Source organism: Schistosoma haematobium, chromosome 7 (genome assembly GCF_000699445.3).
Source record: "Schistosoma haematobium chromosome 7, whole genome shotgun sequence".
In the NCBI taxonomy this organism is placed as follows: Eukaryota; Metazoa; Platyhelminthes; class Trematoda; order Strigeidida; family Schistosomatidae; genus Schistosoma; species Schistosoma haematobium.
In genome coordinates, this window is record NC_067202.1 from 10,099,504 (window position 1) to 10,117,418 (window position 17,915).

The window sequence follows — 17,915 nt, forward strand, 5'->3', positions numbered from 1 at the left end:
CTACCCTATAAAGGTGGTTAATATAAGAGAGTCACTAATCTCCGATAACAAAGCTGTCCAGCATTCCCAATTTTATACGATGTTGTTTGCTTATGTTATTGGAAAGTTATAATAATATGTTTGTAGAATACAGCTATATTGTGTGAGTATATTCTTTATATTATCATCTCAGTAACTTAAATATCTTTTTTTCATTTCAGTAATTGAAGCCAAAGGACTTCGTACTACTACCAGTCAGAACTGCAACTCTTTCGTGAAAGTAAGCGACTTTTATCGGATTCTTTCTTGACCAACTAAATACTGCTGTAGTATTGTTGAATGGTTATTGTAAAAAAATTATTAGTCTTATCATGCTCTAATTCATACTAATTATGCTACAATTCTGTTATATTTACCGGTTCAGGTGTTCAGAATAAAATGTTTCAATTATATTCTCAAAATCCGATGAGAAAAAACCGCAAACCTATATATTTTAATGGTTGAGATCATGAGTCAATTGAAGCTAGACCACCACGGAAAACCTGGAAGCACTGGACGGCCGTTTTGTCTTATTGTGTCTCTCCTCAGCAGTGTGCATCCACGATCCCGATACTACTATAACCACACAACCCCTCTCTGATTATAATTAATAAGTATAAAACACTATTTGGAGTGATCATTCCAATTTATTTAACAATACTATGAATAGTCCTTTTTTCTTTGACAATATATCATCATTAAGTCATGATCTTGAATTCACGACATCGATGAAGAAGACACCTGATAAATGGTACTTTTAGATGATGGAAATGTACTTAAACATTTACTTTCATATATATGAATCAGAATTTATGGAATTATTTTAGCACTAAATGTTAAATGATTAGATAGTTCACTTCAGCTGAACAAGTTTGCTATGAAATCTGATTGAGGGTTACTGACCAGTGAATCTTTAATTCAAACGCCATAAATAACCAAAAGTTATGAAATTAATTAATCAAGAATGTTTTCACCAACTGATCATTAAATATTAACCAATATCATGTTTTTCTGATCATCATTACTGATCGAATTTCGTCTTCAACAGACTAACATTTAAACCGGAATGATTTAGTTAGGTAATCATTAGCTTTGCAAATTACATAGGTGTCAATACATCGGTAAGTTGATCTACCTTTTTTTTCTACGATTTCAGATAAGTGCATCTCCAGACAAAGGAGTTACATTTGAACAAACTACTGAAATAGTCGAAAATTCAGCAACACCATGTTATAATAAAGAATTTTTGTTAAATTTAAACAAAATAAAATATTGTAAAAGAATTCATCTTGCAATCTATGCTCAATCAACTAAAGAGTTAGACTGGTGAGTTGACCTATGGTTTACATCATTATTCGGGATGTTTTTATACTTAGTATAAGTTGGATAATCAATGAAACACCTAAGTATTTTTTAACTGAATCTTTCAAATCTTATATATAGATATTTAGACAACTGGCTAACATGAAGACGTTTCGTCGTAAAACGTTGACAACAATTCTACAGGCAATTAAATTTTCTGACAAAAACATCTTTACGTCATAAAACTTAGTAATAGCCACTTGTTTTACTTGTATCTTCCCACTACTATTTAGGACTGCAGCTGATCAGTCTCTAGGTAGCTATGTGGATTATGTGATGGCGTTCGAAACGGACGATACTGGCTTCGAATCCCAGGGCGAACGTCAACTCAGATGCAGGTACATCCAGCTGACGAGTACCAAATAAGACGAAACGCGCTTCAAACTGGATTCCACTGCTAGCCACTATCCATCTTTGCTTATAAAGCTTGTGACTTCAGGCAATATCGAGGCAATACACACAGGATGCACATATGCCAACAAGAGACTGATCAACTGCAGTGGGAAGACACAAGTAAACAACACCAAATTAATTAACAATGTTCATAACATTTATGCTGCAACCTATTTTACTGAGAATCAAAAGTGTGGTTTTTAAAAGACGTTGGATTCCCATTAGTTACTAACTGTTGAAAACCTAAATTCTATTAATTAAGAACTTTCGTCTAAATTTTGTCGAACTGTTTCACAGTACTTGGGGGCCGAGTTAATGTGAGAAATTAAAGAGGATGAACGTATTCTTTCGCTGAGATTTTACAAATACATTCTTCCTCTTTAAAGTTCCATTAGATCAATTCATTGTATGTTGAAACATTGAATTTTTGAAAGAAAAAATTCCATTTTCTCAAGCATTTTTATAGATAGATCAGTAAATAGATAGTTGTAATTTCTTCAATTAAATGCTAGGAGACACTGAAGTATTATTCTCCAATGTTCCGAAACATTTGAAGTTCAATGAAAGTCTAAGTTAGTTTTGGTTTTGTCAATTGTTATACAGTAGTTCACATATTGATGACGCTATTCCTATTAGGCATCAGTAACCTGAATAATGCATTGTAAAAGATATATTTGTTAACATTTGATAGCCTTTAAAGCTGTTTCGTCACATTATGAAATTCTTCTTAACTCTTGAACGTGATTACATTGTCACTTCATTTCTCGATTCACGTTTAGTTCAGTTGATGTGTGGGCGAGAATGATAATGATTGGTTGTCTGCTTAGTCAGATATGTAGATAGTCTAACAGGTGTCAGATGAGTTATATATTCCCTTATCTTATAATTACTTATTATTGATTTTTCATTGTTGTTGAATTGTGTCGGGTTTTGGTGTGGAAATGTATTTACGTTGTGATCAGGCTAATCACGTGTTGTTGATCTGAGTTGTGTTGAAGTCCTGTAGAATAGACACTGGGAGGGAATCTAGTGTAGATAATCGTCTAAGGTAAATTAACGTCCCATAAGTGTAAAAGTGTAAACCTGTTATAACATTAGACGAAGTAAAAGTGAGTGTTATAACATCAGTAAATTTATTTTAAGTCTTCAACCCATATTCCTTTTATTATTATGCATAATTAATGTGTGCTTATTACGTTACTACCTATTTATAACTATTTGATCTTTTGTATTTTCAAATGGCTTTATAATTATGATTTTTTTTAATCTTAGAAGTTGTAAGTAGCTAATGAGAACTGATAGAAATAAAATGTTATTCTACTTAACCTTTTGTTTTTGCTCACTGTAAGATGACTAAAGAAACCATTTGCATGACAAAAATATTTTTGTATTGCCGAGAAGGTTTGAAATTGTTATCAAAAGTTGATTCCTGACACCAGTAAGTAAAAACAATAGCGCCGAACAAGTCAAATACTTGGCACTTTCCATACACATTGTACATAAGTAGTAAATCGGTGAGTTTTTGTTTGTTTTTTTGCTTGTTGCGATCTGCTTTTTGCTACACAAATTGAAAATATCTAGTCAACAATAATATTATCAAGGAACTCTTCCAAATATTCTTCAGCATTATGCTACCAAGACTGAGAACTCGACCTCCAAGCATAAGGAAGATGAAAATGAAGATAACGTTTGACCTGTGAAAAACAACGTCTTATGCAATAATACCATTCTTTATATACAAATTTTCTTGACAGTGGGAATTAATTGCATTTCAATAATTATAACTTTAAAACAGATTTCATTCGGAAGCAATGTCAAAACTGGGTGAATAGATAACAGTAATTATCAGCATACAATATGAATAGCATACTCGGATAATTGATAATTGATATTAAATGTAAAATTAAATAATTATCGTATTGTCGTATTATGTTAAGTTCTCTACTTGATTAATGCGGAGTATAGTAAACAACTACGGCACTCCAACGTATAGAACCTCCGCAGTCGCATATCAAAAGACAGAAAAAGACTGAAGAAGTGCTTGCTGGGCAAGAATTAAAATGCATTTATAGATATTATAATTCAATCAGTCCGCAAAGAGGCACGTTATGCTACCACCTAATAGTAGCGTGACACGTTGATATCCTAGAAAGCCCCGTTGCGTTCTGATTGGATGAAAACTCTTCGACTCCTTTAGGGCTTCTGAAGGCTCCGTCGTATTTCTCGGAAACTGTCTCAACTATTATTTATTTAATTTGCTCACAAAATAAGTATTAGTAGTTCAGTGAACATTGGTAGGCTGGTGAACCACTTTTCAAACGGGTAATATGTATAATGAACAAAATCCAAGACTTAATAAATAAAGATTCTAAATATCTTCCATCTACTGTAATAATATAAGTAAATGAGTTTTTTTTAATATGTCAAAGAATTCATATATTGATATATATCTCTATGAGTTCTGCTAGTTCAATTACCATGTAGTAACTTATAATTCAATTTAGTTCTTAAATTAAAAATGATGTGTATAATAAATAATTGTTAACTCCAGCTTAATCTATACAAAGTGACGTAATTCAGAGAAAATTAACAAATCAGTTACGTTATAATCTCCTTTTGTCAGTAAGGTGACTCTGTTTATATTTTTATGAGCTTCGAAGATAGTTTACAACACGAACTGATGTCAACTGATGAACACCGTGGAACAATAAACAGTTGATACGCTCTATTGTGGAACTACTCAGTAGCTCAAATTTATGATCCCGTAATATTTCGTACCTGGTACTTTCAAGTCCCCTCAGAGGTACGCCATACTTTAACTAATGAGTCACAATCCAAAGTGTGCATTAAAATCTTTTGATCAAGTTTAGGCATAAAACATAATCTAGAACAACATATATAAGCGAACAATATTGTTTTCGATTAGATCCTCATCAGGCTTTACTCTAATATACAGTAATATTTATATGCATATACGAAATTATTAAACCAATCAAGGTAGTTTATAAGTCAATGATAACAATGGAAAAGATTACATAATAAGTAAAATGTGAAAAGTACAAATTGATGGTGTGACAACAGGTGCATTAGTTTTTTGATAAGCAATAATAATAAAGGTTCAAATCAATGTTACATAATCTGAAATAGGTCAATGATTAGAAAAATATAGAAACTGAGATAACAATTATAAAATTATAAGATGACGTAATAAGAAATGTTCAGATAATTGGACCATGAAACGTATAGTTGAGAGAAAATAAAGTGGTAGGAGGGTGTGAAGAAAAATAATAAACGAAGAGAATAAATAAATAAATAAATACATTCATTTATTACTTAAGGAGGAAATAGATAACAAACTAAATTTTCTGGACGTTTTGTTAAGTAGAAAAGAAGATGGTTCTATCAGCAGGGGTGTGTATAGGAAAAGTTCTTCGCCTAGCCAATACACACATTTTTTAAGCTTTGTGCCTCTTCATTATAAGAGAAACTTAGTCAAATGCCTTGCAAATAGAGCTCTTAAGATATGCTCAGTCGACACTATCGATAGAGAATTACAACACATTCATAATATTTTGATTGAATTAGGATATCCACTGGGTTTCCTGAAGAAACACTTGCGCGTAAAAAACAGGAAAATAGTGACCCTGACGGCTAACAAGAAACCACTTTTCTTGAAACTGCAATTCAATGGTGATGTGGCTAGCGATGTATTACGAGATAGATTGACTAAATCAGTAAAGAGAACGTTTAATGCTGCCAACCTCTGCCTATCGTATTCGACCCGATCGATGGTGATTCCGCAATTGAAGGATAAGTTACCAGGTTATGCCACTTCTATGTGTATCTACGATTTCAGCTGCTCCTGTGGAGAAAGCTATATCGGGCGCACTACCAGGCAACTGAACCAACGAGTTAGTGAACACCTCCCTTCGTGGTTAGGAAAAGGCTATGTCAAAACAATACGCAGCTCGGTTCTATCACACTTGATCGATAGCGGTCATATAGTGGACAGAAACAAGTCGTTCAAAGTTATTTATAGGATTCCCACTAGTTTTCCTTATGGTGTTCGATCTCGTCTCTTACACATAGCAGAAGCTATAGGAATCCGAGCCAACAAGCCAAGTCTTTGTGTTCAGAAGAAATTTGTAACTCCCTTATCTCTCCCTTGGCCTTAAGTAATAAATGAATGTATTTATTTATTTATTTATTCTCTTCGTTTATTATTTTTCTTCACACCCTCCTACCACTTTATTTTCTCTCAACTATACGTTTCATGGTCCAATTATCTGAACATTTCTTATTACGTCATCTTATAATTTTATAATTGTTATCTCAGTTTCTATATTTTTCTAATCATTGACCTATTTCAGATTATGTAACATTGATTTGAACCTTTATTATTATTGCTTATCAAAAAACTAATGCACCTGTTGTCACACCATCAATTTGTACTTTTCACATTTTACTTATTATGTAATCTTTTCCATTGTTATCATTGACTTATAAACTACCTTGATTGGTTTAATAATTTCGTATATGCATATAAATATTACTGTATATTAGAGTAAAGCCTGATGAGGATCTAATCGAAAACAATATTGTTCGCTTATATATGTTGTTCTAAATTTACAATATGGGAATATTTCAAATAAAACATAATCATCTAGTTTCCTCAGTGAATAATTGATTAGCTGAGATCATGACTAATTCCAAAGACAGTAACATTCTTCCAGTCAATTGGTAAATGTAACATCAAGCTTTTCGCTAATAAGCCAGGTAAGTATTTTCTTCTGCAATTAAAACAAATTCATTTCTAGGTGTTTTCCAGTGTAAAGTTTAACAAGTTTAATAAGACAATGACAAATTTATATTCATGAAAACTACAAACTTACCAGGGAATTGAAATGTAAATCAGTTGAACGATAAGACATAACAAAGTTTGTTGTCAAGCTAGAACATTTATTAAGTTCAAATTAATTCCGATATCAAAATGACTTATATTGACAATACTGAGGCTGTAATTTAATTGAATAATCACTGGAAAGGTTTATACTTAATTTGATTAATATTTTTTTTGTAATTTCATTTCAAGTGAATTTCTTGGTGGAATGTCTTTTGGAATTCCTAGTATACAAAACAAGAAACACGTAAGTCAACTAGATGCTTATGATTTAAAAGAAGTAAAAATATTTACACTTTTTGTTGTGGTATCTACTTTTTGTGAATGTTTTCTTTAATGAATGTTCGCATAACTTAAGAATCTATTTTTAACCAGTACGAATCCAGCTGTATTATGTAAGACAATTTGATCGATGAAATAAAATCTTTATATATATATCATGAGGTGGGATCGTGGATGAAACGTTCGTCCATTGCTTCCAGGTTTTCCATGATGATCTAACTTCAATTGACTCATGAATTCAACTATTAAAAAACAACAAATATTCATTTTGTTTTAATTCCATTCAAGTCAAAAATCACAAATCCTATGCTGTAGATAAATAGATATCAATGTATTGGTTAGAATTTGATTGAGTAATTTATCACCCAACTCTAAATATCAATTTTTTCTTTGATAAAATTAACTTATTTGCATATTAAATTTCATTTCATGCTCATAGCAGAAAACTCAAACTGTTTATTAACCAAAAAGTGGAAGTCATTTAATTCACCACACTTACTTACTAACTTACACTTCTTACTCCTCGTGGAGAAGCATAGGCCGCCCACCCGCACTCTCCATCCGACCAAGCTCTGGGAAATCCTTTCCAGCTCATTCCAGTTGTTATTCATACTATTCATATCTGTTTCTATTTCCCGACGTAATGTGTTCTTTGGCCTTCCTCTTTTCTGCTTCCCTTCAGGATTCCAAGTTAGCACTTACCTCATGATAAAGTTTAGTGATTTCCGCAATGCATGTCCTATCCATTTCCATAATCTTTTCCTGATTTCCTCTTCAGCTGGAAGCTGGTTTGTCCTCTTCAACAGTAGGCTGTTGCTGATGGTATCCGTCCAATGGCTGTTGAGTATCTTGTGTAGAGTGGGAATGTAGCCAACTCAAATGGAATCAAATTAGTTTATGTTTCTCATCTTCATCATTAGGAAGATCATTGAAACCAAAAAGAAATATCAGATAGATATTTTGATGTGAAGTGAAATTACTGATTAATGTATGTTTATAATTCTAAAGTGAATTAAATATTATCGATTTCAGGTCATATTAGTAATACGATAACTTGATACAGTTATTTCGAAATCCAACTGTTTATAGCTCTAACATTAGCTAATTTGTAAAATAGTGTGACTATAATCCTATCCCACCAGTGATACGTGTCTAACTAAAGTGCACACTAATTGAACAAACATATATTCATGTTTAAATTTTAATTTTCTTCTACTCTAATGTTCATAGATCTCAGGTTGGTATTATTTATTAGACGAAAAAATGTTTAAAAAGAAGCACCTCAAAACTGCTTTAGATCCTATCACCAACTTTGAAAATGTTTTATGTGCAACAAATGAATTAATCGTATCAGATATAATGAAAACCGAAGCTGTCACTGATGCTGTGACAACAAACACATCAACAACAAATCAACAAATTCCTATTATTCTAACATCGATTAATGAACATGTCACACGTCCAAGTACAAATGAAATTCATCCTAATATAAATCGTAATTTCGCTAGTAATAATCACAATATAAATAATCATTGTTCCAGGGAATTTCGTCCAGTATTGTCACCTACTAACTTTATGATTTATTCACAAAATCTGCCTAATACATTGTTACCATATCAAATTAGTAACCCACCAGTTAATTCACATTTTCCACAATTTTCATCACCAGTTCCTATACGAGCAAATATGTCAATTCCAAATACGAATAAAGCTTTAAGTAATATGAGAATATTTCAAGTGAGTTAAATTATTTTCACTTAAGTTTCTATAGTTTTCACCATATACGTATCTAAGCTAGGATACTCAATGAATTTTAGAAGACTGAATAAAGTAATATTGCTCAACAACCTTTTATTGTTATTCCGTGTATAAAATGAACAGATTCAGCAGACCTATGACTAAAAGCAAACAACCTCCATTAGTTTTTGAGTTTATATATTAGAAGCAAATTCAAGCTTATCATCATTTTATTGAGCACTAGTATTTGGCGGCATGTTAAATGATTGTAGACAAGCGGAAGAAAGCCGTAAACTTTGATTTTGTCTTAGTTAACACTCATCATCGAGGTACGCATCTAGTACAGAGAAAAATGATACTACATACATAATTCAGTCTAACGCCACTAAGTGTCAGAGATAAGGACTTTGCTACTGAGCTATTCGACAGTACTGACGATAACATCACATTGGTTATTCCTCACTAATTATTCAGTATAAATATTATAGTCTAGCAATTAGTTAGACTAACTCAGTGGTAATGTCTTTAGGTGACTTTGAGTAATAAGGTTTCGAGTAATAGTTTCCTCAGAATACTATACACACCCAGATGAAGAGTGCGAAATAGAGTGGAGCCATTATCAAATATGACTTTTGTCGACCGACCCCAACCATGTGACATAGTGCATACGGTGTCGAATAACTTGGAGAATATTGGTCATATTGCAATTGGATAGGTAGAATTCCATCATTACTTAGGATTAAAAAGCATAGCATTGGTTACTACTCTATCATCCATCAATGTGTACAAATCGTTGAACCGAGTTGTCAATTTTAAGAGTAAATAAATAAACGTCTTCATCATCTTCAATACTAATAAACCCAAACATATTTGTAATTATGAAAGAATGTACAAATATTGTATGTATTCGAAGGTGTGCTACTTCTTGTATTGATTGATTAGCTTCAACTTCTAAAGATTTACATTAGAATATAGCAATTATGTTGCAGGTTATTCTTGTTTTTATGTGAGTAATCACTTGTTATTAATTAACCACTAATTATTCTATTCAGTTCTGCCTGTAGTTACTATTGTACGACGGAATTCTTGTTTTTTTGTCAACTTGTACCTTTACCATAATGTTAATATTGTAGTCCTATAATCAATTCTACGTACAATAATTAGGAATTGCAACACTTTGGATGATTTTGAATAATCTACATTTGTGCTTTCTATTTCTTATTAAGTTCTCTGAAATGACTGGTTTAACTAAATGTCCTTTGTCGTTCTGGAAGAAAATATTATCACATACTATCATTCGCCATTCACTTCTACATCAAATTTTAGGGAAGTAGTACAAGTTTACCTAAGAGAATTCAACATTACTAAATTGTTCCAATTGGACTAAAAGTATTCAAAGTTATTTCAAATTTCCAAGCATCACCTCCTTAACAACTTTATAGTAGTATTCACATTTATTTTACTTTATTACAAGTTACAATTATTCCAGCTTTTAGGTAACTGAAAAGTAATTCACAAAATATATAAATTGATATCCTCCTTTTTTTCGTCATATTCTTTGCTTGCCCTGCATTCTAGTTTTGTTTTTTCTAATTCGTTTTATTGTCTCACTACCAATGGTAACTTTCTTTTTTTTCTTTTTTTTCCAATATTCGGTACTAATTTCAAAGTAGTACAATGTACAAATTATGTCAAATAATTTATCAGATTTCATACTTGTATTTATGTTTTCAGCTGATCAGTTTAGATTGGCATTTTTACACCATGAATGAATTGCTTGTATTGCTCGATATTTAGTCACAAATTTTAGTTAGATTAGATTTTGACTAACAGTGAAATTCAAGATATGCATTTTGTCTTGTTTACAACTAGTTAATCGAATGTTCCTGAGTTTCAGTGTTAGTGTTTACACAATCATATATATATACCATCTAATGAGAGGACCTCGATGTTGACATTCAGACACAAGTTTCAATGAGGTTTAACTAAATCTATGTCATAAGTTCCACGTTTAGTCACAATCCAACGTTACATAGATCTTTCATGTGAATTTTTCATGTAAACACATGTCTAAGTATGGATACGGACATAGAGCGAAACGACCTAGTGAAAGTTTGATTTGTTAGTAACTATAGACAAAAGAAAAGTTCGATCATTTATTTGTATGCGAAATCCAGTAGTTTAGTTACATGATATTACCTTATTTTGTCGAGTAACTAAGGTTAAATTTTGTAAAATGTACGATTGGATTTATTGTATCTCGTTATATACAGATACTAATACTTGTGATAGCTGAGAAAAACTGTCACTTGCTACTTTTTATGGAGGAACAAATATTAATAACATTTGGAGAAAGGAAGAAAAACTTCAGATGAAGGTTAATTCATGAACCAACTATACAACCACAACTGATTAAAACGACATCAAAATATTACAATGGGGTGTAAATCATTCCTATAGATTCGGTCAACAATTAAAGTTGAATAAATCTAGCTGGTAGTAATCAATGTTAAGTAATCAATAATTTGAGGTACAAATGTAATTTACTGGATCAATAAATGAAATTTTTTTTAACTAATGAACATAATTAATTTACATTTTTGCTTTTTCCTGGTAGGATAAGAGAAAGCATTTACTATGATTACGTAAAACGCTGTTTGAAAGTAGGAATTTGTCAACCGAGCACCTTTTTGATAATCTTTTATTATTGTATAAGACCGAAAACAACTTTCACTGGTTACAAATAAAATTTTCATCACTTCATTGTATGTCGGATGAACTGAAAGTTCATTTAGTAACATCATTATGACACATGTGAATATGGAAACCGTCAACACCAAAAAAACCAACTAATTATTTATTTTAAAAGTTTAGTATAGAATTCCTCTAATCTGCATGAAGTTTTAGAGTAACTCACTTGTGTCCGTTAGTTTAGAAAATTGGTCGTTTTCGAAAAAACATGTACATTAATTGTATGAAACAATTACTCTATTCAAACTATAACATTTAAATTGTCAAGATTCATTTTAGTAAAACAAAATCGTGGCTTCTAAATGTTTATCATTTGTAAGTGTTTGTGAATATTTAGGACTGCACAAGATAAATCTTAAACCTGTGAATCAGATTAACAACTACAAAGTGGACTGTGCGTTAATGTTTGAAGCGATAAGTGCTGGATTCCAGTCTAAATACGAACATCAGTACCAGGCAAATCAACGTGAGGAGTCGCAAATAGGACAAAACAATCCTTCTGGACTCAACCACTGGCAAAATATCCTGCTATACTTGTGAATCCCGATTGACTAATATTTCATATATGAAGCTCTTTAAATATCGGAGGTCACTGGGTAGACAGTAATTTAATTTATAGCCTGTAAACTTTAGTACCATGGATAAAGATTAACACAGAATTTGACTACAAATACATGATGACAGCATCAGACTAAATGTAGAATCCAAACTAAGGTTTGAACTGAAGAATAACTATCTAGGTAGTTTAGATACGCGCTATTTCCCAGTTGAAAGCAAAATACAGTTATTATTTAGTCCAAACCTTAGTTTGGGTCCTATAGCTATAAATAAATAGTACCATCCAATTATTCAACCAATAATTGTTCAACCAGTAACGAAATCAAGCGCAACAAATAAATGTAATTCTATCCTTTCTGGATAGATCACGTAAAGATTTGTTCGAAAGCTAATATTTGGTTGCGTTATAACACAGAATGTTGCCAATTCATAGGCTTTACTCTAATATACAGTAATATTTTAACACGTATACGAAATTACTAAACCAATCAAGATAGTTTATGAGTCAATGAAAACAGTGGAATAGATTACATAAATAAGTTAAAAGTACAAATTGTTAGTGTGATGACATAATTGGTAATAAGTCAATAATTAGAAAAAATAACATTCATAGAAAGATTACAAGATTACGTAATAAGAAGTGTTCAAATAATTGGACCGTGAAGTGTATATTTGAGAAAAGAAAAAGGCTGGGAGGGTAAGGAGAAAAATAAACGAACAAAGAGTATGGAAAATAATAAGAAATAAAATCATTCATTAAGGCCAAGGGAGAGATAAGGATGTTACAAATTTCTTATCAACAAAAAGACTTGTATTGTTGGCTCGATTTCCTACAGCTCCTAATATGTGTAAGAGACGAGATCGATATCATAAGGAAAAATAGTAGCAATACGATAAATAAATTTAATTGATTTGTTTCTGTCCACTACATGACCACTATCGATCAAGTGTGATAGAACCGAGCTGCGTATTATCTTGACATTACCTTTTACTAACCACGAATGGAGGTGTTCACTAACAATTTGGTTCAGTTGTCTGGTATTGCGCCCAATATAGCTTTCTTCACAGGAGCAGCTGAATTCGTAGATACATATAAAAATGGCATAATCAGGTAACTTATACCTCAACTTTTAGCAACACTAAATATAACATTTATTAATGACTAGTTTCTATGGGTTAAATATATTACAAATAGATTAAGTAGAAAGTAAAAGAATGAAAGTAAATGAGAAACCTAAGAATCATTTATATCATTTTATTTTAATACACAAATTATGAACTTCACTAATGGTTATTATTAGAATAAATAAATCAATAACTTTCAAATATACACAACTAGAATGATGATTCAAACAATAACTGTCTAGTGCAACATTAAATATAACAGTTGTTCTGTTAAAATATAACCATAACAACAACAAGGAGAGGAAGAAAAAGAAGAAAAGGATAATAAATCTATTCTATTTTAAATGATTAATTTGAATTGTGAACAATTTACATGAAAGTATTTGTGGTGAAACAATAATTTATGAATAAACCAATCAGATTTATGGTAACAAATCTTGAAATTTTGGCGCGAAATAAATTTATTAATTTGGTTAAATAGACTTTTGACATTATAGCTAATGTTAGTTTGTGATGAAAACTCTATATATGTAATTCTTGTTATATCGCGATGAAAATAATGAATGGTAACTTCTGGGATCCATTTATGAACCAATACTATATGTATATATTTAGCGCATAATTGATAAGTAACTAAACTATTCATATTCGTGTCCCTTTTATTATGAGCTTTATTTTAACATATGAGCTGTTGTTATACGATTTACCATTCTTGAGTTATGCTCTGTCTATTAATTACTATCTCCCACATTCACAGTAACATTTGGTTAAATCTTGTACAAATGTTGTTCCCTGTTTTGTGGTGCTACGTGGTCTGTTTCATTTGTATTTAGACCCAGTATGTTTGAAATAAACGATTCATATCACAGAGGCTGAGACTGGTGTTCTGGACTTAACAGGCAGGTCTAGGCGGGAAGCAGGACCGATAAGGACTCTAAACTGCTCGTACAAGTTTTATGGGTCATTGGTCCAGTCGATAATTCACTGTTCTTTAATTGGTGGTATCATTACATTATACATTAATAAGGACACAGAGCACAGTTATAACAATTCCTAAACCATACTAGCAACTGTAAATTCCTCACACTTCATTATAATCTTCATTAAGCCGTAGTGTGTAGGTGCATACTCTCAAAGTCACTTTAGAGGTGCTCAAAGGTTGTCCATAAATTATAATCTCAAAAAAATGAATGAAATAAGACAACGTTAATTAGGAAACTGAATATCAATTGAAAAAGTAATCTAATAGCATTCGTTTTGTCACTTAAATATATATACATTTTTCAGAGAGGGGTTTTTTGTAGATTGTAGTAATTTACTAATTGAATTCATGAGTTAATTGAAGCTAGACCACCATGGAAAACCTGGAATCAATGGAAGGTGGTTTTATTCTAGTATGGGACTTCTCAACAGTGCTCATCCACGATCCGGCCCCAAGAGATTCGAACTTTGGACCTACCAGTCTCGCGCGCGAACACTTAGCCTTTAGACCACTGAGTCGGAATCCTTAATTATTGTATTAATTGGCAAGTTTTGTAGAAGGAAAAATAAGAATTAAATTTCATTCACCATTAATTTTAATCATAAGTCTCGATTTGCACTGCTTTTTGAATTACTGAATGACCTCAAATTGGTTGTAAAATTTATGTTCAGAAATATAGAAGTTCATGATAACAAGAAATAGGAATTTGTAAATATTACATTCCTTATGTGAAGTTATATTACACAGTATAAAATCCAATTTGACTACAGTAGACTTGTGGAATATACATTGTAAAATAATGTATCATTCAAATGCAGGTTGAATAAAACTAAGCTTACTAGGACCGCTAAACTTACGGTTCTGTAAACTTGGACTTTCAATAACCTGAATGGTAAAAATAGAAATTTTAATTAACAATAAACTTAGAAGAAAGGAAAAGATTATTATTGTGACTTGGAGACCGGCTAATTATCACGTGATTTATTCGCTAATGGAAATACGACTTATACAGTTTTAGTACTGTGCCAAAACCAATAAACGTTCGACCGGTATGACAAGTCTAGTGTCCTTATTAATTCTTTGTCCTCCTAGCCCGTCCAGTTGAGTCCAGAACACCAATAACAGCTTTTACTATGTGGATCATTTGTTTCAAACATACTTGGCTTCTATACAAGCCAAACAGACTGCATCACACTATAAAATAGGAAATAACATTTATACAAGATCGAGCCCAAAAGTGGCTGTGAACGTGGGAGACTGTTATCAATAAACCGAACATAATTTAAGAATATCAAATCGTATAATAGTAGTAATGTATAGGTCAAAATGGAGCTTATAATAAGAGGAATATAGATACATATAATCTAGTTACTGAATAGTTATACAATAGGCATGTATATATAATATTTGTCCATTAATAGGTCTCAGAAGTTATCCGTAGTTTAATCTCCACTAGGATATAACAGATATATATAATCATGAACATTTCGTATTTTGTAAGAATCGATATAATACTTTTGATGGAGTTGCATTCTTTGAGGTAGAATACATTAAAATGCTTTCATTGTTATTTTGGACAACAATTAGAAGAGCCTGTTTCATTTTGATCTGATATGATTCTGCTCAATTTCATAGAAAATTTACAACTGTCGTCAATGAAGTTAATTCACTTTTTGTCAACTCAACAGTAACTCAATTTGGGTTTGAAGGTTAAATTTTGATTTGTATTATCTTACTTTAAAATTTCTATGCATTTAATGAAATTGAGAATTAGTTTTATTCTTATTCGGAGTGGCCGAGCGGTCTAAGGCTCCAGACTCAAGAGTGTTCTCCTGGGTGTTCTGGTCCACAATGTGGGCATGTGTTCGAGTCCCACCTCCGACACATACTTTTCGGGGTGTGGCTCCCTAAGAAAAGCACCTGCTTCGGTCTGGGCACCCGGGCAGTAATACAGCCCTCATAGAAATCGGATGATTTATGTGGTGCATATCTGTTTGGTGCCTCCTTGTACCAATGTTTGTGTTTAAAAAAATAAATCTTATTCAAATACTAGTTCAAACTACTTAAAAAGTGAAATACTGTCCTCAGATAAAATTAAACATAGCCATTTTCGATCCAGCATCATCAACATTACCATTTTAATGATAAAACTGTTGTGCTAAGTAATCCAAACTCATAGTGCTTTATTTCGAACTCGAGAGGTTGATGATAAACAAAAATGGTCATTTGGTTTTCTAGACCAATAAGAAATAAAAAACGCCCAAATTCCGTTAATTCCTTTACAGATTACGGTCTAAAACATTCAACTCTTAAAACATTTCTATTATGCCACATAATTAGGTTATTCATTTCTATTCATAGTGTCCTCCTATATTCTTATGAATCTAATGAGGTAAATATTATTCTTCACTAATTTTTTTTGTCATAACGTCTAACAGTTATCTAAATTCACTTGGTGTTGTTTTACTTGTATCTTCCCATTGTTATTTAGGACTGCGTTTGGTCAGTCTCATGTTGGCATATGTGCATTCTGTGCGGGTTGCCTCGATATTGCCTTAAGTCACAAGCCAATTTTTTTGTCATAACATCTAACAGTTATCGTTCAAAATCAGCCATAGTAATAATTCATTGAAAATAATGCTATAAAAACGCTTTACAGTGTTGAAAGATATTTTATTCTAAAGTTTACTAACAGTATGAAAATAGGATTCTATACAGAAGGGCAATAGCAAACTACAATTAAAGTTTTTTACGTTAGAAATATAACATGTTTCATATTGACTAACATACACAAAAATACACAAACATGTCTCGCATGGAATCCCCTTGACCCATATGTCGTGTCATTGACTTATTTAGAATTATTTTATTTGTACTAGGTATGTTGCTTTGTTCCTTTGTACTTTCTAAGCTTGTGTTAATTTAACTCGACTATTCATTTATTCTTTGTAGACGTGACTGACATTGAGCCGTGAAACGTCAAAACTTCAATCCCCTAGTCATCAGAATGTTACGAACATTACATTATTTTTCATAATAATCTGACAACCTGTCGTAATTACCATATTTTTTGTCTGATGTCCACATAACAAACAACTAATTCGTTCTTGTTCAATAATCGTTACTTTACTGTGTCTTACTTTTTCCTAATTCAGTTTCTTATTCAAAAAGGTTCTAAGGGATACGGATTTACTTTATGTGGTAATTGTCCAGTTTACGTTAGCCATGTGGAACCGGGTTCACCGGCAATGCAGTGTGGAATACAAGCTGGTGATTTTATAGTTGCAATTGATAACATAAATGTATCACGATCTACAAGTAATAGTGTTGTTCGCATGTTCAGGTGAGTAGAATTCTTAAACAAAGTCTTTTTGTCATTGTCAAGTCTGGAACAAACGTTTTTGAATAGATCAAAGTTATTATTTATGACTGTTGCATTAAGAATGAAACGGAAGTGAATTTCTGAGCGAAAATAAACACTTCAATAATAACTCTAATCACCACAAAACAAGAGTTTCACAATGTGATATCGACCGCTTTCAGTTATTTTAAATAAAAGTAAACCACATTATCAAATCACTTAAACCTGTAAATGAATGAAGTCTAATCCAAGTTGCTAGTCTCTAAATTGTCTATATAGTTTCAATCTATAGAAAGAAATAAAATGATGATATTACTGATAAGTCTTGCTAATTGAACGCTTGATTTGGTTTCTGAACTCTTCTAGTAACCCCCAGGCTAGAACTACACAGAGACTTGAATACTTGAGAAAAGGAATGAAATATATAAGAAATACTTTATTCCAAA

At 31.7% G+C, this 17,915-nt stretch overlaps 1 protein-coding gene across 2 annotated transcripts in view; it reads left to right on the forward strand.

Moving 5' to 3' along the window:
• Nucleotides 1-17,915, forward strand: part of MS3_00009576 (uncharacterized protein) — a gene marked incomplete at its 5' end in the record, with an annotated part of 59,458 nt that overhangs the window by 33,274 nt on the left and 8,269 nt on the right. For both annotated transcript variants that reach the window (XM_051217955.1, XM_035731716.2), the window contains 5 exons: nt 201-259; nt 1,175-1,344; nt 6,866-6,920; nt 8,186-8,692; nt 17,264-17,451. In XM_051217955.1, coding sequence (XP_051064389.1) covers nt 201-259; nt 1,175-1,344; nt 6,866-6,920; nt 8,186-8,692; nt 17,264-17,451 — 979 coding nt within the window. The remainder of the gene's footprint in view (nt 1-200; nt 260-1,174; nt 1,345-6,865; nt 6,921-8,185; nt 8,693-17,263; nt 17,452-17,915) is intronic.